General features: G+C 44.9%; 1 protein-coding gene across 1 annotated transcript in view; it reads right to left on the bottom strand.

The window, feature by feature from the left end:
* ZNF131 (zinc finger protein 131) overlaps nucleotides 1-21,270 on the bottom strand; it is a 206,725-nt gene that overhangs the window by 133,276 nt on the left and 52,179 nt on the right. The window contains exon 3 of the mRNA XM_030193094.1: nucleotides 6,851-6,952. Coding sequence (XP_030048954.1) covers nucleotides 6,851-6,952 — 102 coding nt within the window. The remainder of the gene's footprint in view (nucleotides 1-6,850; nucleotides 6,953-21,270) is intronic.

The following is a 21,270-nucleotide window of genomic DNA, read 5'->3' as shown; positions in this document are numbered from 1 at the left end:
AGCACTCTCTAAAGTCTGCAATGACCTGTTCCTTGCCAAATCCAAGGGACACTATTCCATTCTCATCCTCCTCGACCTATCTGCCGCCTTTGACACCGTCAATCATAATTTACTTCTTGACACACTGTCCTCATTCGGGTTCCAGGGCTCCGTCCTCTCCTGGTTCTCTTCTTATCTTTCCCAACGCACCTTCCGAGTATTTTCTAATGGCTCTTCTTCCACCCACATCCCGCACTCTGTTGGGGTTCCCCAAGGATCTGTCCTTGGACCGCTTCTTTTCTTTATCTACACCTCTTCCCTGGGCTCGCTGATCTCATCACATGGTTTCCAGTACCATCTCTATGGTGACAACACCCAGCTTTATCTCTCCACTCCCGACATCACAGTCGAAACCCAGGCCAGAGTTTCGGCCTGCCTCTCAGACATCGCTGCCTGGGTGTCCAACCGGCATCTGAAACTGAACATGGCAAAGACTGAGCTCCTTGTCTTTCCACCCAAACCCTCTTCTCCTCTTCCCCCATTTGCCGTCTCTGTTGACAACGCCCTCATCCTCCCAGTCTCTTCAGCCCGCAATCTCGGAGTCATCTTCGACTCCTCCCTCTCCTTCTCTGCCCATATCCAGCAGACTGCTAAGACCTGTCGCTTCTTCCTCTATAATATTAGCAAAATTCGCCCATTCCTCTCTGAATAGACCACCCGAACCCTCGTCCACTCGCTCGTTACCTCTCATCTTGACTATTGCAACCTTCTTCTCTTTGGCCTCCCGCTTAGCCATCTATCCCCCCTTCAAGCTGTCCAAAATTCCGCCACACGTCTTATCTACCGCGTGAACCGATACTCTCATATCACCCTTCTCCTCAAGTCACTTCACTGGCACCCTATCCGCTACCGTATTCAGTTCAAGCTTCTCCTATTGACCTTCAAATGCACTCAATCTGCAGCCCCCCATTACCTCTCTACCCTCCTCTCCCCGTATGTTCCCGCCCGTAACCTCTGCTCTCAGGACAAATCACTCCTATCTGTACCCTTCTCCAACACCGCTAACTCCAGACTCCGCCCCTTCTGCCTCGCATCACCTTATGCCTGGAACAGACTTCCCGAGCCCATACGCCAAGCGCCCTCCCTGCCCATCTTCAAGTCCTTACTTAAGGCCCATCTCTTCTCCCTTGCTTTTGGCGCCTAACCACCTTCCCCATTCATGCTACCTACACTGACTACATAGTTTGTAACCTTTAGATTGTAAGCTCTCTTGAGCAGGGACTGTCCTTCCCCATGTTAAACTTGTACAGCGCTGCGTAACCCTGGCAGCGCTATAGAAATGCTAAGTAGTAGTAGGTAGAAGCGTAGCCAGGTTTTGAAGTCTGGGGGGGGGGGGCAGACCTTTTGTAAAATAGGTGTCACTGTGAAGCTGAAGGGCTGATCTGCATAAGAGCCATTTTATTCCACATCCGTTTGGGGGAGCAGGCCATTGCCCTTGCACCTCACCTAGCTACACCTCGGCATGGAAAACAAAATGTAGTTTGTGAAGAATCAGCAAACCCAGATGCAAGTACAAATTCCTATGTTAAAGAACTGTGGTGTGTTAGATGTGTTAGTCCACTCTTAAAGGTAAAAACATAGAAATAAAACAAAACATAGAAAAGAAAATAAGATACTTTTTTTATTGGACTAACAACATATTTTTTGATTAGCTTTTAAAGATAACACCTCTTCTTCAGATCAGAAATGAGCAAATGTTGACAAATATCAGAATATATAAGTGAAACATAAAAGCATTCCAATGACAGTCTCACAGGAAGAGGGTGGGGTGGGTTAGGTGAGAAAGAGAGAGCTGGATGGGCGACAGACAGGGAGAGATGGATGGATCATAAGAGAGTGACAACACAGTACAGTTCTATGGTTTATAATGGGACAGAAAACCCAAATGTTTGTTAAGTCCTGTCTGGTGGGTGTCAAAATATTTCATCACTATAACTTCAAAGGTCTTTTCAGGAATGCATCACATACAGACTTTCTTGACAGATTAAAAAACATCAAGCAGCTACCACCAGGTGTTCTTCTGGTCACAATGGATGTAGAATCACTATACAGCAACATTCCCCATGCAGATGGCATAGCTGCATGTGATAAATTCCTAAAAACATCCACCCTGGACCACCAATACTCACCAGAAGCTATTACAAAATTAATCAAATTCATTCTCTCTCACAACTATTTCTGTTTCAATAAAGTGAAGATACTTACCAGTAGCAGGTATTCTCCGAGGACAGCAGGCCTCATATTCTCACATACAGGTAACGCAATCCCGCGATGCCCGGTCCGGAGCTTATGACAAGCTGTAAAGGGGTCTGTGGAGTGCGAGACATGCTTCATCGCGCATGTGCGAGTGCCTTTCCGCCTACCGCAAGAGTACGGTTACTGAAATACAATACTACAGCATAGATGACAAAAAGGAGACAACTCAAAGGGGAGGTGGGAGTGTTGGGCGAGTGTTGGGGGTGTAAGGTCTGCTGTCCTCAGAAAATACCTGCTACAGGTAAGTATCTTCACTTTCCCTGAGGACAAGCAGGCCTATGCACTCTCACACACGGGGAATCCATAGCTACCAGGCTCATCGAAAACAAAAACTATTGGTCAACTAGGCCTTGCAATGGCGAGGATATAACACAGAAACTATAACTATATACAACTATGTGAGTGCGCAGCCTGAAACAGAAGAAATCGGTCCTAGGGGGGTGGAGTTGGATTCTAGACCCCAAACAGATTCTACAGTACTGTCTTACCCAAACCAACTGGCCCGTCGGGTATCTTGTTCAAGGCAGTAATGAGATGTGAATGTGTGGACTGAAGACCATGTCGCAGCCTTGCAAATTTCTTCAATGGAGGCTGACCTCAAGTGGGCTACCGACGCAGCTATGGCTCTGACATTGTGAGCCTTGACATGACCCTCCAGGGTCAGCCCAGTCCGGGCATAAGTGAAAGAAATGAAATCTGCCAGCAATTAGAGATTGTGCATTTCCCAATGGCAACCCCCATCCTGATGGGATCAAAAGAAACAAAAAAGTTGGGCGGACTGTCTGTGGGGCCGATGAGGACAATGTTCAATCCTCACGTCATCTTGGGGTTGGGTCCGATGCAGACTGGTCCCGGGGACCCTGTATAAGTCGGTGTCGAGGCAGATGGAGCCCCATTCAATGCACAACTGCTCTTGGTGTCCACAGGTCTAGCAGCCATATGTACCAATGCTCTTTATGCTGATGCAATACCGACCGTTGATGCTGTTGATGCCAACGTCGAGGATTCGTACCGGGCTTCAAAAATTCATTCCTGCTGAGCCTCTCTGGCCAACTGGATCCTTTTCTTCAAACAAAGACACGGAACACAGAAGTACTATGATCGGGCCCTAGGCACTGAAGACACTGGATCTGCTGGAGAACCACATGTTGTGCAACACTCTTGCATGGGGACAGCAGTTTTGCACAACCTGTGTGGCTCTGCAGTGGAATTTGTCCTCCTCTGCCATCCATGTCCAACGATTCTCCTCTCTCCCCTGCCCTCCCCTCCATGTCCAGCAATTCTCCTCCCCATATCCAGCGATTCGTTCAAACCCCCGCCCGCAGTTCCCCAACTTTCCGTTCGTCTGCCTTGAAATCTTTAATTTATATACCCGAAGTCACGGCGAACCAGCAGTAAGTAAAAGCAGCAGGCAGGCAGGCTCGCCTCCTTGTCACTTCCCTTCCCTCTCAGCACGTCCCACCCTCGTGGAAAGGAAGTTACATCAGAGGAAGGCGGGACACGATGAGGGAAGGGAAGCAACGAGAAGGCGAGCCTGCCTGCTGCTTTTACTGCTGGCTCACCACAACTTCGGGTAAATTAAAGATTTCAAAACAGGGAGCATGGGTGCACGAACGGAAGGGAGCGGGCAGGTAAGCCGAACCTCACAAAAAAAGCACTGGGCGGAGTTGAGGTGCGCCGCACGGGGCCCCTTTGAGCGCAAGGCCCTATGCGGTCGCAATGCTCGACTCGGCCTAAGACCGGCCCTGGCTGCCCCCCTCCCCACACACACAGCGAGCAAGTATGCTACATTCGGACTATGACGCACCCACATGTTCCTCCCAAATTTGGGGGGAAAAAGTGTGTCTTATAGTTTGAAAAATACGGTAATATTGTGTATCCATCTTCTTGGGTGCGACCTGCAGTCTGAGAGGAGACTCCCAATTAAACAGTGCATCCTTAAGGATAGGGTGCAATGGTACAGTGACCTCTTCCTTAGGAGAAGGCTTAAAGCCCAGAATAGACAACATCTCTGGCTCTGGGCTCCTCCTCCATCTCCAACTTAAATGGGACAGCCGCAGCCACCTCTCTCACAAAACTAGTGAAAGACACCTCAGGTGAAGGTTTTCGTCTCTCTTGATGAAATTCCATACAACTCCTCTTCCAAGAAGTAATGTGGATCCTCATCTGACTCCCATGAGTGGTCCCAATCAGACTCTTCCCCATATTCAGGATTAGGTGAATGAGTCTGTACTGACCTCGGCCTGGCTGAGCAATGTCCACGCTCTGAAGAGCCCCGATGTGCAGCCCTACTCTCAGACTCCTGGGAAGCTTCCTCCCCCGATATAAAAAGAGGTACTGCCTGCCTCGACGGTGACACAAATGGAGCCTCAGAGAAGGCCTGGGGTTGTTCCAATGGTGGCGCAAGCACCCTCGATGCCAGAGTGGGAACCCCTTACAGTAACTGCACCAGCTCATCTCAGAGCATGCTCCGGAACTGCTCATCAAAGGTGAGCATTGGCAAAGGCATGAGAGCCAGGGCAAAGGAAGTCTGAAAAGAAGTCAGTGCCGAACCAGTGACGACGACTGGACCACTCGATGACTTGCACACTGGCACCTCTTCTAAGGAGGATGAGTGCTCCTCCTGATACCTTCTATTTTATCAATTTCTGTGCTATAAACGTTATTTGTTCTTTAAAACTCAAACGCTCTGTTTAATGATAGAACTTTGTTATTGGAACACTCAGTGAATCATGAAATTGAAGATGCCTGCTTAGTTTGTGTAATGCGGTTGTCTCCTTCAGCATCAAACTTCTTCTACCGTTAAAATATATTGGAATGTGCTTTCTGTACATCCAGTTTTTGCAGACTAGCAGTGCTGTGGCCAATTGTGGAGCAGAAAGTAGTCACTTTAAAAATGCCCACTGTGTGGTCTGTGACATTAATGTTGGAAATAACACTTCTGGAAAATCCACAGGATGACACTATTTTACAGTGGAAGAGTGCCTGACTGCTTTTGTAGTCTGTTATTGTATGTCCTTGCCATGAGCTGTCTATGTCAGTAAGACCATCCAGAAGTTGAAAACAAGATTAACTGAACATAAATATAGTTTAGTTTAAACAAGAAGAAATTGGAAGCACCATTAGATTCCTATTGTCTTGAAAAGGATATGGCTTTAAGTTTTGGATGTTCTACCAGAGTAGTCAAGAAGGGTGATTCACAGTAGAACTCTGCTAGGACTAAAACAGAAATGGATATTTCACTTCAATGAGATAGAAAAATAGTCTCCCTTTTTCCCTAAGAAATTGGAGTAATGTGATTAGATGTTTTTCAGCCTCTGGTAACCAGTAGAATAAAACTGAGCTACATGGAGTGACATCAGATAATACCTTTAAGAAGTGGAAAGAAGATCTGCCTTGAAACACCATGAAGACATGAAAAATGAAGGCCTTCACTTGGTGTGTTTTTTTTATTATTTTGTTTGAGATGCTGTTTTGCAACATTGGAAAAGAAAGTCTAACATTCTTTGCTTGCTACTGAATTGTATAATTTTGAAGTGAATATTTTGTTTTATACTATAACTGGATTCAGTAACAGAAACAAGTTCAGCATCATTCTATACCGTATATACTTGGGGCTCATTTTCAAAGCTGCAAAGTTCCATAATGAAAATATACCTCTATAAGTGGACCTTACATATAAGCTGAGGGCAGTTTTAAGACTAAAAATAGCCAAAATTGGTGTGACCCATGTATGTCAAAGCCACACACACACAGTCAAATTTGACCCCCAACCACCCCACAGCCACATCTTTCTCCCTGACATACACAGACACACACACACATACACTTCTCTCTGCCTCACTCACACCCCACCGCAGCCAGAATATCCTCCTCCCTGTCCCACTCATACCCCACTGTACAGATTCACCATGCCCTCTTTGATGCCCCCCTACACAGACCCCGCATGTCCTTCCTGCTGCTCCCCCCTAGACTGCTCCTAGCCTCATACCCCCCACTGTCACTGTGTACCTTCCAAATCTCAAATGTCTCCTATACAGCATCAGTACTGCAGCATACACCACCAAAGTTCTGCTCCAGAGCGTGCCCTCTGACTTGTCCTGCACTCTCTGACTCATGTCATGTTTCTGCACAGATGGGACAGGCCAGAGGGCACGCTCTGAAGCAGAACTCGGGCAGTGCCAGTGCTATATAGAAGACATCTGAGAACAGAAGGTACACAGCCGGCGGGGGGTGGGGGCGGGGAGATTGCAATGCCACGCGTGCTACCAACAAGGGTGCGCAGAGGGGAGGGAGGTTTACTGCAAACATTTTTTTAAGCTTCTGTGTGTGTTACCCATTGATAGCATGACCCTGGGTTTTTTTAAGGATTTTTTGATCTAAATATGTCAACTTACAGTCAAGCATATACAGTAACTTTCTTCTGCAGAATAAATATTGTTATCTCAAGTATGCTCTATTTAGCATATACTGAATATGATGCTTTCTTTAATGTAATTCTTGTAAAAAACAGGTTTTAGCATCAAGGTATTAGCTGTACAAATATAAGAACTACCTTCTATTTCCACTAAAGGTTCTTGAGTGAAATCTTGAAAGAATGTGTAGAAGAACTGACTGCAGGCAGCAAGAACAGCCTTGTGAGCCTTGAAATGGTGACCTAGAGAGGAAAGAAGCCCACACAAGGTCAATACTGATATGTGACAACAGAGGTTGTACTGACAATGGAATACAATGAATTCTCAAACAGAGAAATTGATGACATAAAATAATTTAGGAGTCATAGATAAAATAGTAAAGGCCTTAAAATTATGAGCAAAAAGAGGACAGAAATATGCAATAACTCCACAAGTCACTTTGTATAGTTTTAAAATAGCACATTTTTTGCTGAAAGATTTAATTTGTTGCTACTTCAGCAGTTAAGGGAAAACCAACCAAAAAGGGAACACAATCTGGCCTAGTGGTTAGGGTGGTGGACTTTGGTCCTGGGGAACTGAGTTTGATTCCCATTTCAGGCACAGGCAGCTCCTTGTGAGTCTGGGCAAGTCACTTAACCCTCCATGCCCCATGTAAGCCGCATTGAGCCTGCCATGAGTGGGAAAGTGCGGGGTACAAATGTAACAAAAACAAACAAAGAAAAAAAAATCTGCCCCTCAATTCTCACTTTCAGCAACCGAACAGGCAAGAGATACTGATGAACTGCAAAATAGTATAGTGGACCTCTTGATGGTTGGGGCTCAGAATCATTCCTGAGGTGGGTACATAATCAGATTACAGTGTCTATGGCTAAATTTACTCCTTTCCCCATTCAATTTTAACTCATGGCACATAGACTATTAAGGGTCCCCCTTCAATTGGCGAGTTCACTATAGTAAACAGCAAAAACAATTAGGCACAGTAGTTAGGCCAAAAGGATCATAGAGACCATGCTGCCTTTAAGATTTAAAAAACAAACAAACCTTTAATGGGTACTCTAGAATTTACAAGTATGTACAGTATAAGAATAATAAAATGTAAAAGACAAATAATCCATAGAAATAGGTAAATTTCTTGCAACAATATCACCAACACTTTATTAAAGAAACATTGAAAGATCTCCTTGAGGTAACTTCACTCACTTCCAACTTCAGCATCTTTCATATGTTTAGTAACAGCAGAAATAGTAAAACACCATTCCTTGCTCCTTCTTGCTCCTTATTATACTACTAGTAAAAAAAAGGCCCGTTTCTGGAACCAATGAAACGGGCGCTAGCAAGGTTTTCCTCTGCCCCCCCCCCCACCCAATGCACCTTCGTCGTCAGTGACGCCATTGCGCCGCCCTGGCCACCGTCGATGTGAGTGAATTGCTCCACCCTCAACGTCATAACGTTTGACGCGAGGGCGGGGGCCCGAGACTGTGTTTTTCGTGGCTTCAGAGCTTCGAACTTACGAACCTTGGCTTCAGTGATGTCAGACAATAGAACGTTGAGGGTGAGTTTTATATATATAGATCAGATATTCTATATCCCAGTTACATTAGATGGATTGTAGAGACTTAGTATCTGTTAGTCGAGTGGCAACAGGGTTACTTATACCAATGGTGTCTGTAATTAACATCTAAAGGAAAATTATGTGTGTTCCCCAAGTGAAGTAAGTCTGTCTTGTGAGGTTAAAGGTAAACCCTTGGGTGGGTGAATTATTACTCCCCAACACATTTAGGAAGTTAGCACTCACTGCTTGCAACCTTCAGCCCCTTCTCTAATTGGGGTTTAAAGTTGTCAACAGCTTCAACTTTTGCTCTTTTCCAATTAAGGTTTAGGATCCAGTCTTCCTGTAACTAGACTTTCTGCCTTAAATCACTGTAGGGCTAATGAAGAAAGCTACCACGGGCTGAAGCATATACAAGCAGTCTACATACTCATCATGGATCACATGATGCAGAAAGGGGTTCTGTGATCACACAGCATATTAAAATGCATGCTAAAGAGATAAGCAGTAATGCAGAGAAGCTTCTAACCTGTGCACTGATGTCTACAGCACGAGAAAACTACCACCAAGTCCAAGGTAGCATAAAAGGGTTAGGGGAGCACCTGACCTAAAACCCCTGCCCTAGATAGCATTGTACATGGTTCCGTGGCAGTCTAGTAGCCCCCCTCCCTCCCCTTGCCCTGACTTTAAAAAACTAAATCTCTGAGGTCCAGTGGCACACCCCCATCTGCACAACCCCTTCCCCCCCCCCCCCCCCCAGGTTGTATCTTAACAGAGCCAGGAGTGATGTCCATTAGCTTCTGCTTCCAGCACCGTCATTTTTTTAAAACCTATTTATTATAATTTCCAAAGACAGACTACAAAATCGTTTCAATCAATATAACAAATAAACACAAATACAAATTGTGTTCAAAGAGCAGTATGTGTTTTGTAATGATTTTATTATGTATGTGAATTGGAAACCACCTAGAAATGTATGATTGTTTTATTTATAAACATTTATAAACGGCACTAAGTAACTCTTGAGAGGATTTTTGAAAATAAACATAATGATCCAATAACTCCCACTTTAATCTTTTAGGAACCAAGTATTTTCTCATACTTCCTAAACAGGAATGTCACAATAAACTGACATGCATGCCACAGTTGTTCAAGTGATTCACAATAACCTTCAGAGCAACTGAGACTAAAAAAAAAAAATCAAAAGGCATTTTGTAGATTTTGGAATAATAGCAGAAAGAATCACTGACTTCCAAATAATTGCTCAGACATAAAGGGCCAGATTCTATAGACGGTGCCCAAATGTGGGTGTCAAAAAAAAAAGCACTCAGAGTTGGGTTCTGTTTATAGAATAGCGAGTAGTGTTGGGTTTCTTTGTCCAATTTTTGCTAAGAGAATTTACACCAACTGAAACCTAATTTAGACATGGATCTTCTGAATTCTATAATACTAAGCATATTTTGTGAACGCCCCTGACTAACCTATGGCTCCTCCCATGTCTACACCCCCTTTTCAGTTGTGCACTAAGGGGTACTTTCACAAAGGTGCGCTAGCATTTTTAGCTCATGCTGATTAGTGTGTGCTTATTTTTAGTGCTTGCTAAAAACACTAGCGTGCCTTTGTAAACAGGCACCCAAGAGATTTACATGCGCACTTTAAAGAATAGTGCTTAGCAAGATGCATGTATAAAACCAAATTGTTGCCAATTAATGGCAACAACAATTATTGGTACTATTTGACTCATTACTCATACTGCAGTGCTAATTTGCATGCACAATTTTGAGTGCCATATATAGAATCCGGGAGAATATCTGTGATTCTCTGCCACACATCCAACAGTTTACTTGCAAATTGGGGTATTTACAAACAAGGTGTGTTAAAGTCTACTACTACTACTTATTTCTAAAGCGCTACTAGACGTACGCAGCGCTGTACACTTGAACATGAAGAGACAGTCCCTGCTCGACAGAGCTTACAATCTAATTAGGACAGACAAACAGGACAAACAAGACATAAGGGAATATTAAAGTGAGGATGATAAAATAAGGGTTCTGAACAAGTGAGGGTTAGGAGTTAAAAGCTGCATCAAAAAGGTGGGCTTTTAGCTTAGATTTGAAGACGGCCAGAGATGGAGCTTGACGTATCGGCTCAGGAAGTCTATTCCAGGCATATGGTGCAGCAAGATAAAAGGAACGGAGTCTGGAGTTAACAGTGGAGGAGAAGGGTGTAGATAAGAGAAATTTACCCAGTGAGCGGAGTTCCCGGGGAGGAATGTAGGGAGAGATGAGAGTGGAGAGGTACTGAGGAGCTGCAGAGTGAATGCATTTATAGGTCAATAAGAGGAATTTCAACTGTATGCGGAAACGGATAGGAAGCCAGTGAAGTGACTTGAGGAGAGGGCTAATATGAGCATAACAACACTGGCGGAATATTAGTCATGCAGCAGAATTTTGAACAGATTGAAGAGAAGAGAGATGGATAAGTGACAGACCTGTAAGAAGCAAGTTGCAATAGTCTAAGCGAGAGGTGATAAGAGTGTGGATGAGGGTTCTGGTAGTGTGCTCAGAAAGGAAAGGGCGAATTTTGCTGATATTATAGAGAAAGAAATGACAGGTTTTAGCAGTCTGCTGAATATGTGCAGAGAATGAAAGGGAGGAGTCGAAGATGACCCCAAGGTTACGAGCTGATGAGACAGAAGGATGAGAGTGTTATCCACAGAAATAGAGAATGAGGGAGGAGGAGAGGTTGGTTTAGGGGGAAAGATGAGAAGCTCAGTCTTGGTCATGTTTAGTTTCATATGGCGCTGAGACATCCAGGCAGCAATGTCAGACAGGCAGGCTGATACTTTGGCCTGGATTTTGACTGAGATTTCTGGTGTGGAGAGGTAGACCTGGGAGTCATCAGTGAAAAGATGATACTGAAAACCATGGGATGAGATCAGAGTACCAAGGGAAGAAGTATAGATGGAGAAAAGAAGAGGTCCCAGGATGGATCCCTGAGGTACACCAACCCCCTTAAAAGACCAAAAGGAGTCACTTGTACCATTTCAACTTATTTTTTATTTAAGTGGCGTCTATAGAGAGCAGTGCATAACTGACGATATAGAAGTTGAATGTACACCACAGAGCCAAAATGTCTGCCACTGAGTTTCTGTGAAGCCATCCTGCAAGTCATATTCCCACACTCGCTGTGTCCCAATGCAAACTCTCTTAGACACATACTGTAAATATTTATAAATGGCAGAAGTTGCACCGCTAATGCCACAAATTTCTCAAAATAGAAAGCTACCAAGTATCAGAAGCTTTCTTCATATCCACTTTTGATTCATGAAGTGCACTTTGCAGCTGAACCCACACAAAAAAACTGGGAATCCAGCAGTTGGATCAGGCGACCCTCAGGGGGAGGAATGCTGGCTTCGGCCTAACCCCTGGTAAGCCTTTCCTCAGCTGAGAGGTGCCCAGCTCTACCACCGGCTGCCTTTCAGGTGCTGTGGAGCACTTGCAGCTCATCTGCCTATCCTTACAGCCTTCTCCGGGGGGTGACACCCAGGTCCACTCCGATCCACTCAGGGCCTCCACTCTAGGTGCCCTTTACACCTAATCTTCTTCCCAGTTGCTAAAGTACCTCAGTCATTTATGGCCCATATTCACATTCTCTTCCTAGCCCTGTCCCTTCCTAATCTTTTCCTCACCTCCTACCTCTCTCCGCTACAGGAACACACTGCCCATCCATCGACTTCATCACCTCACCTTCTCTCCTACCCTCTTCCTCCCTCTTGGCTTTTAATCTCAGTCTCTTTCTTCCCTCCATTTTGCCTTCCCCATTCCACCTAAATACCTCTCGCCTTTGACGCCTTCATGGCCACACCTCTCCTACCCTCCTCCGCTCTCTTTTACTCCTTCTCTTACTCTCAGCCGGTGACATCAATCCCAATCCTGGCCCTCCTCACCAACTATTATCCCAACTCTACAGATCTCAACGCAACCTCTCTAACCTCATCTCTATTCCTCTACTCCCCTCCTCTTCTCTGCCCTTCTCTTGCGCCCTATGGAATGCCCGCTCTCTAACAAACTCCCCTACATCCAGGTCCTCTTTATCTCGCGTCATCTCCATCTGCTTGCCATAACAGAAACCTGGCTCTGCCCTGATGACTCTGCTTCAGTCGCAGCCCTCTGCCATGGCGGTTATCTTTTTTCACATACTCCTCGCCCTGCTGGTCGCGGGGGCGGTGTTGAACTACTTCTCTCTCCCTCCTCCAGATTTCAACTCCTCCTTCCACCTCAATCTCACTGTTTTTCCTCCTTTGAAGTCCACTCTATCCGCCTTTTCTCTCCTCTGCCTCTTCGAATAGCGGTCATTTATCGTCCCCCTGATAAGTCCCTTTCATCCTTTCTCAGTGACTTTGATGCCTGGCTTGCCTTCTTCCATGATCCTTCCTCCCCTCTCTCATCCTTGGTGACTTTAATATTCCTGCTAATGATCCTTCCAACTCTTATATTTCCAAGTTACTCGCTTTAACGTCCTCCTTTAATCTCCAACTATGCTCCACCTCCTCCACTCATCAAAATGGTCACTGTCTTGATCTCATCTTCTCCTCCAACTGTTCACCCTCTAGTTTCCTTGCCTCTGATCTTCCCCTCTCTGATCACCATCTTATAACTTTCACACTTAAATCTCCTCCCTCCCAGTCCCATCCTATCTTATCTAATTTATCTAGGCATCTTCACGATATTGACCCTTCATCTCTATCCTCCCATGTTTCAAACCTCCTCTCTACTGTGGCACCATCCACGTCTGTCAACGAGGCTGTTTCTTCTTACAACAATACTCTATCCTCTGCCTTAGACACTCTTGCACCTTTGATGACCCGCCCTATAAAGCGTACAAAACCCCAACCTTGGCTGACTTCTAATATCCGCTACCTACGTTCCTGTACTCGCTCCGCTGAACGCCTCTGGCGGAAATCTCGGGCCCTTGCTGATTTCTTACACTTTAAGTTCATGCTGACCTCCTTCCAATCTGCTCTTCTACGTGCCAAACAGGATTATTATATCCAACTGACCAACTCTCTTGGCTCTAACCCTCGTCTTCTCTTCACCACATTGAACTCTCTCCTCAAGGTGCCCCCTCCCCCAACTCCCCCTTTATTATCTCCTCAGACCCTTGCTGAATTCTTTCACAACAAGGTTCAAAAGATAAACCTTGAATTCTCTAACTCGCCACCTCTCCCTCCACTAGTCCGTTCCCTCTCTCTTCTTCCCCTTATTCCTTTTCCTCCTTTCCTGAAGTTACTTTAGAGGAAACTACACTTTTCCTTTCTTCCTCAAAATGTACCACCTGTTCCTCTGATCCCATTCCCACCCTCCTTCTTAATGCCATCTCACCTGCTCTTATTCCTTTTATCTGTCACATTCTCAACCTCTCACTTTCCACTGCAACTGTCCCTACTGCCTTTAAACATGCTGTGGTCACACCTCTCCTTAAGAAGCCTTCACTCGACCCTACTTGTCCCTCTAATTACCGACCCATCTCCCTCCTCCCTTTTCTCTCCCAATTACTTGAGCGTGCTGTTCACCACCGCTGCCTTGATTTTCTCTCCTCACATGCTATTCTTGACCCACTACAATCTGGTTTTCGCCCTCTCCACTCAACCGAAACTGCACTTACTAAAGTCTCCAATGACCTATTACTGGCTAAATCCAGAGGTCTCTATTCCATCCTCATCCTTCTTGATCTTTCCGCTGCTTTTGACACTGTCGATCACAGCATACTCCTCGATATCCTGTCCTCACTTGGATTCCAGGGCTCTGTCCTTTCCTGGTTCTCTTCCTACCTCTCCCTCCGCACCTTTAGTGTTCACTCTGGTGGATCCTCTTCTACTTCTATCCCTCTGCCTGTCGGCGTACCTCAGGGTTCTGTTCTTGGTCCCCTCCTCTTTTCTATTTACACTTCTTCCCTTGGTTCATTAATCTCATCCCATGTCTTTTCCTATCATCTCTATGCTGATGACTCCCAAATCTACCTTTCTACCCCTGATATCTCACCTTGCATCCAAACCAAAGTTTCAGCGTGCTTGTCTGACATTGCTGTCTGGATGTCTCAACGCCACCTGAAATTAAACATGACCAAAAACGAGCTTCTCATTTTTCCCCCCAAACCCACCTCCCCACTCCCCCTGTTTTCTATTTCTGTTGATGTACATAAGTACATAAGTAGTGCCATACTGGGAAAGACCAAAGGTCCATCTAGCCCAGCATCCTGTCACCGACAGTGGCCAATCCAGGTCAAGGGCACCTGGCACGCTCCCCAAACGTAAAAACATTCCAGACAAGTTATACCTAAAAATGCGGAAATTTTCCAAGTCCATTTAATAGCGGTCTATGGACTTGTCCTTTAGGAATCTATCTAACCCCTTTTTAAACTCCGTCAAGCTAACCGCCCGTACCACGTTCTCCGGCAACGAATTCCAGAGTCTAATTACACGTTGGGTGAAGAAAAATTTTCTCCGATTCGTTTTAAATTTACCACACTGTAGCTTCAACTCATGCCCTCTAGTCCTAGTATTTTTGGATAGCGTGAACAGTCGCTTCACATCCACCCGATCCATTCCACTCATTATTTTATACACTTCTATCATATCTCCCCTCAGCCGTCTCTTCTCCAAGCTGAAAAGCCCTAGCCTTCTCAGCCTCTCTTCATAGGAAAGTCGTCCCATCCCCACTATCATTTTCGTCACCCTTCGCTGTACCTTTTCCAATTCTACTATATCTTTTTTGAGATACGGAGACCAGTACTGAACACAATACTCCAGGTGCGGTCGCACCATGGAGCGATACAACGGCATTATAACATCCGCACACCTGGACTCCATACCCTTCCTAATAACACCCAACATTCTATTCGCTTTCCTAGCCGCAGCAGCACACTGAGCAGAAGGTTTCAGCGTATCATCGACGACGACACCCAGATCCCTTTCTTGATCCGTAACTCCTAACTCCATTCTCCCTGTCTCCTCAGCTCGAAACCTTGGGGTCATCTTTGACTCCTCTCTCTCCTTCTCTGCTCATATCCAGCAGATGGCCAAGACCTATCGTTTCTTTCTTTACAACATCCGTAAAATCCGCCCCTTTCTTTCCGAGCACTCCACCAAAACCCTCGTCCACACGCTTGTCACCTCTCGTTTAAACTACTGCAATCTGCTTCTTGCTGGCCTCCCACTTAGTCACCTCTCCCCTCTCCAATCAGTTCAAAACTCTGCTGCCCGTCTCGTCTTCCGCCAGGGTCGCTTTACTCATACTACCCCTCTCCTCAAGTCGCTTCACTGGCTCCCTATCAGTTTTCGTATCCTGTTCAAACTTCTTCTACTAACCTATAAAAATGTACTCACTCTGCTGCTCCCCAGTATCTCTCCACACTCGTCCTTCCCTACACCCCTTCCCGGGCACTCCGCTCCATGGATAAATCCTTCTTATCTGTTCCCTTCTCCACTATTGCCAACTCCAGACTTCGCGCCTTCTGTCTCGCTGCGCCCTACGCCTGGAATAAACTTCCTGAGCCCCTACGTCTTGCCCATCCTTGGCCACCTTTAAATCTAGACTGAAAGCCCACCTCTTTAACATTGCTTTTGACTCGTAACCACTCGCCTCCACCTACCCTCCTCTCCTCCTTCCTGTACACATTAATTGATTTGATTACTATATTTTTTGTCTATTCGATTGTAAGCTCTTTGAGCAGGGACTGTCTTTCTTCTATGTTTGTGCAGCGCTGCGTACGCCTTGTAGCGCTATAGAAATGCTAAATAGTAGTAGTAGTAATTCCTCCTGTAAAATCTGAGAAGTTTTAAAACTCCCATTATGCAAAAGTTGCTCCAGAAAACAAGGAACAACCACAGAAGGTGGAGGAACCCACAATTCCTACGTCAAAGTAATACAGCGAAAGAGAGTAGGATGGTCTGGCCTTCACAAAAAACACCCAAAATTTAGTCTTTATTAGGAAAACATCACAAGACTTGACACAGCAGCTGTGTTTCGTCGCCTGTGCGCCTGCATCAGGAGTCTTAAAATGTCCCAAATAAGTAAAAAAAAAAAAAAAAAAAAAATAGGCACAAAACATTCCTATATGATCAGGCTATTGAATTTCAAATCCAAATAATGCCAGTCTAATAATTTCACGTTCTTCACCAGCAGTGTCAGCGGGAAGTTCCCAAGAGCTCTGTCTGATCTCATCTGCACAAGCCTTGAACAGTTATGATTTCATATTTAAATAATTTTATTAAACTATAAAAAGAAAATATTCTTTACAGCTGTCATTTTATAAATCACAAATACAATACAAGAAAACTCATATCTACCCCCCCCCCTCACAAATATCCTCCTCCGTTATTGGGGAAACTGAACAAGCCAAAATACTACACAATGCTACACAGAAATTCATGATAACACAACACCTCAGTCATACACACAAAACACAAATGTCAAATACATAAATGGCATGCCAGGGAAGTGAAACTAGGACAACTGCCCCCCTGGCCAAACAGAGCCCTAAGCCTGATGGAAGCTGAAGGCAGCACAGCCTGGTAGGGTCCCCTCCCAAATTTCTGCCCTGGGTCGCAGCTCTGGCAGGATACACATTTCAAATATCACATTCTAATCACAAAATAGAAAATAAACTTATTTTTTCTGCCTTTTGCATCTGGTCATTTTATTTTTCAAATCATGTTGGTTCCAGACTCTGGCTTCTGTTTCCCTCTATCTTCCCTTAACTCACTCGCCAGGGTCTCCTGCCCACTTGACATTTCTTCTTTCTCCATGCTCACCATCCATTTTACATTTCTGGGTGCCTGTCTTTCCCCATGTTCAGCATCTCTCCTCTGTGGTCCCTTATACTTCCTTGTCCAACATGTCCTCATAAGTACATAACAACATAAGTGTTGCCATACTGGTACAGACCAAAGATCCATCAACCCAGTATCCTATTTCCAACAGTAGTCAAATCCAGGTCACAAGTACCTGGGAAGATCCCAAAACAGTACAATAAATTGTATACTGGTTATCCTAGAAATAAGCAGTGAAATTCGATTTTCCCCAAGTCCATTTTATTTATGTTTAATAATTTTTATTGATGAAATTGCACTTCAACTACATATTTGCACAATACAAAGCATCCATTTTGAAAACACTACGTTCTAACAGCTTGCAACTATAACTACATCATCATCAAACTTTTAATCATTTTCTCCCTTTCCCCCCGCCCACCCCTCCCTCCAACCCCCCTTCCCCCCCCCCCCAGAATGCTGCCACACTCTCCCTGTCTATTGCACATTCTATTATTCCATATTATTGATTATATAATTGTATCATGTTCAAGATTAGACTATGTGCTCTGCCACTAAGCGATTGAATATATGGTTCCCAGATTGCCCAAAACTCTTTTTTCCTTTTTGAGGTTCCTCTAGCATCCTTGGCCTCCCATGTGACTAGTGCGTATAACCCACTACGCCAATGCCAAAATGAGGGGGCTTCTACCTGTATCCAATATTGCATTATACACATTTTCCCAATAATACTGGCTTTATACAAAAACTGACGCTCCGAGCGTTGTAGTGTATGTCTACTACCTCTATATCCTAATAGGCATACCTGAGTCAGATGAACTGCCTTGTTTAATAAATTCCCACAGTAGCGCTGTATACTATTCCAGTACCACTGCACATGTATACAATCCCACAGCATATGCAGAAATGACGAATCAATGTAATTGCATTTGGGGCATTTACTCTCTGGGATACGCCCTGCATAGTATGCCTGTTTAGGTGTGAAATATGCCCTCGTAAGTATGCGAAACTGAGTCTCTCTATGTCTCGCACATTGTCTTTCATCGCCGCCATATAAGCTAAAATATCTCCTTCTGTAATTGGAAGTCCTATGTCACTCGTCCACCGGTGCGCCACCCCTGTGAAATTTTTTGGCGGCCGCATCTTTATTATTGTGCCACACAACCCCGACACTGACCTGCTGACTCCCTGGGGGCAAAAAAAAATTGTTCTAATAAGGGGAACATCTCTTTAGAACATCCGCCTCTAGCCAATCTTGAAATGTAGACCTTCACCTGAAGTAGGAATACCAGTGTACATTTCCATTCCCCACTATCTGTCTTATTTCCTCTTGTGTCCGAATCTGTCCTGTATTATGTAATAAATCCGCTACTACCACCACCCCTGCTTTGGCCCAGTTATGATATCTAGCGGACTGAAGTCCTGCTTCAAATTCGGCATTACCGATTAATGGAATCATATCAGTGCATCTTGGATTTTTCCCCATATGCTGCAAAAGAATATTCATATTCTGCCTTTATAGCTTCTGCAGATCCGCTGTCAATATTATTCCTAAGTATGTAAATTCTCCCATGGTCCAACACAGTGGGAATTCCCCCTCCCAGCGTACAGGTATCGCTTCTTGGGTAGGCATACATTCCGATTTTTGCATGTTCAATTTGAATCCCGAAAAGGATCCATATTCCTTAAATCATTCCAGCAGCACCGGCAGTGCCAACTGTGGTTCTGTTAAATGAACCAGTAGATCATCGGCAAACGCCGAGATTTTAAATTCTTCAGTCCCCATACGAACCCCTGTGATCTCTGGGTCCTCCAATATTGTCCTAATCAGCGGATCCAAAATCAACGCGAATAATAAAGGGGCTAGGGGGCAGGCCTGCCGCATGCCTCTACGAATCTCAAAAGCTGTAGTATAATCTCCATTCACATACAACCGGGCCAATGGTTCTTTATAAATAGTCATTATTACTTTAACAAATACTCCATCAAAGCCATATGCTTCCATGGTCCGGAACATAAAGAGGTTTGTTTGAATATTAATACCTTTCAAGTACTTAAATGTCTGTATCATATCACCTCTCTCTCTCTTCCTTTCTCTAGTACAGCGTTTTTCTACTGGTGTGCCCTGGGGAACCCCTCCACAGAGATACCAAGTTGCATCTTCCACCCCCCCACACCCGATGTCCGGAGCTGTTTTTATTCCTTTCCTCCTCCTTCCTATTCTCTTCCATCTTTTTCATTCAGCGCCAGCAGTGTCAACAATCAGGGCAGGCTGATTCCAAAAGCTTTCAATCTGCAGCTCCCACTTCCTCTGATGCAACTTCTTGTCCACGAGTAGGCGGGAGCTGCAGAAAAAGCTTCAGGGACTGGCCTTTTTTGATCACCAACATTGCTGGTACTGAATGAGAAGGTTGGAGGAGCACCTGGGAGAGGAGGAAAGGAATAAAGATAGTTGCTGGACCTTGGTGGAGGGGGAGGAGAACAGGTGGGAGATGCAAAATCCGTCCCTTCATCTCTGAGCACTCTACCAGAACCCTTATCCACACTCTTATCACCTCTCGTCTTGATTATTGTAACCTGCTTCTCACCGGCCTCCCTCTTAGCCATCTCTCTCCTCATCAATCAGTCCAAAACTGTGCTGCGCGACTCATTTTCCACCAAAGTCGCTATGCTCACATTAGCCCTCTCCTTAAGTCACTTCACTGGCTCCCTATCCGTTTCCGTATTCAATTCAAACTTCTCCTATTGACCTATAAGTGCATTCACTCTGCTGCTCCCCAGTATCTTTCCACTCTTGTCTCTCCCTACGCCTCCACTCGAGTACTCCGTTCTGTAGATAAATCTCTCTTATCTGTCCCCTTCTCCTCTACTGCTAATTCAAAACTCCATTCCTTTTATCTTGCTGCACCTCAAGCCTGGAATAGGCTTCCCAAGCCTGTACATCTAGCCCCGTCTTTGGCCGTTTTCAAGTCCAAACTCAAAACCCACCTCTTTACCACTGCTTTTGACTCCTAACTCACTTGTCCTGTCCTTTTATCCTCACCTCTTTATTCCCTTTCCCTTAATTGTTCTGTCTGCCTGTCTTATCTAGATTGTAAGCTCTTTGAGCAGGGACTGTCTTTTTATGTATGGTGTACAGCTCTGCGTATGCCTTGTAACGCTATAGAAATGATACGTAGTAGTAGTAGTAGTAGGAACATAAACCCTCAGTCCACTCTATCGAACGCCTTTTCGGCGTCGAAACTGATGAGCAGAGAGTCTACCTTCCTCATTCTCACCCATTCTAAGGAGGAAGCAGCTATCTAATGTCGAAAGGATTCCAAGAGCAGAGGATGCCTCACACTATCGCAGAAAAAAAAAACTGTGTATCAAGGGCTGGCCTCCTGCTGAACCAATCCAATAGCAGGAGACAGGCTAGAAAGAACTACAGAACACATAACCAATCAGGGAACAAAACTTAAGCAAAGAGTGGTGTGAATCAGAATTAGATGAATGAATGAATTAGTTTTGTTTTGAAAACTAGTTTTAGAATAATCAGACTTTCTAGATGTCCAGAATTCCAGATGTTTACTAACACAGCAAACGAACAATGAAAGCTCTGGGGCCGATATTCAGTTTGTGGCAGTAAATGACTTGTAAGCTGCGGGATGACATAACCCTGAATATTAATGCTTGGAGATATCTGGCACTATCCAGGTTAGTGGGGCAACCCAGAACTTAACCAGGCACTAGTCAACAAAGGGATCAGTGCCCGGTTAACTGGACAGATAAATTTAGAACAACCTTTCAGCAGGTCTAACTTTAACCAGTTAGCAGACTGAATATCACCCCTAACCAGTTAAGTGCTGGCTCTGCCTATGGACTGGCACAACCGATCTGGTTAGCACTTTGGTGGTCAGAAGGGATATTCAGCAGTACTAACTAGTTAAGTGCTGCTGAACATCTGGGCATGGCTAGCTCAGCAAGATTTTGCTTCCTCCTCCTCTGTCATCCTGGGCCCCGACTGTTCCATACAGCCACATAGCTTAAGAAACTGCTGGGGACCAAGGCGGCAGAGAAGAGGGAAACAGTCCGATGTCTGGCAGTGCAGCTCCTCTCCCTTGCCACACTGTACTTGTGAGTGTGCAGGGAGAAAGGGAAGCAGCCAGAAACAGAGTGTTACGCTCCCTTACCTGTTC

Source organism: Microcaecilia unicolor, chromosome 2 (assembly GCF_901765095.1).
Source record: "Microcaecilia unicolor chromosome 2, aMicUni1.1, whole genome shotgun sequence".
Taxonomy (NCBI): Eukaryota; Metazoa; Chordata; class Amphibia; order Gymnophiona; family Siphonopidae; genus Microcaecilia; species Microcaecilia unicolor.
The sequence above is the reverse complement of the archived record's forward strand: the minus strand, read 5'-3'. Positions and strand labels throughout refer to the sequence as shown.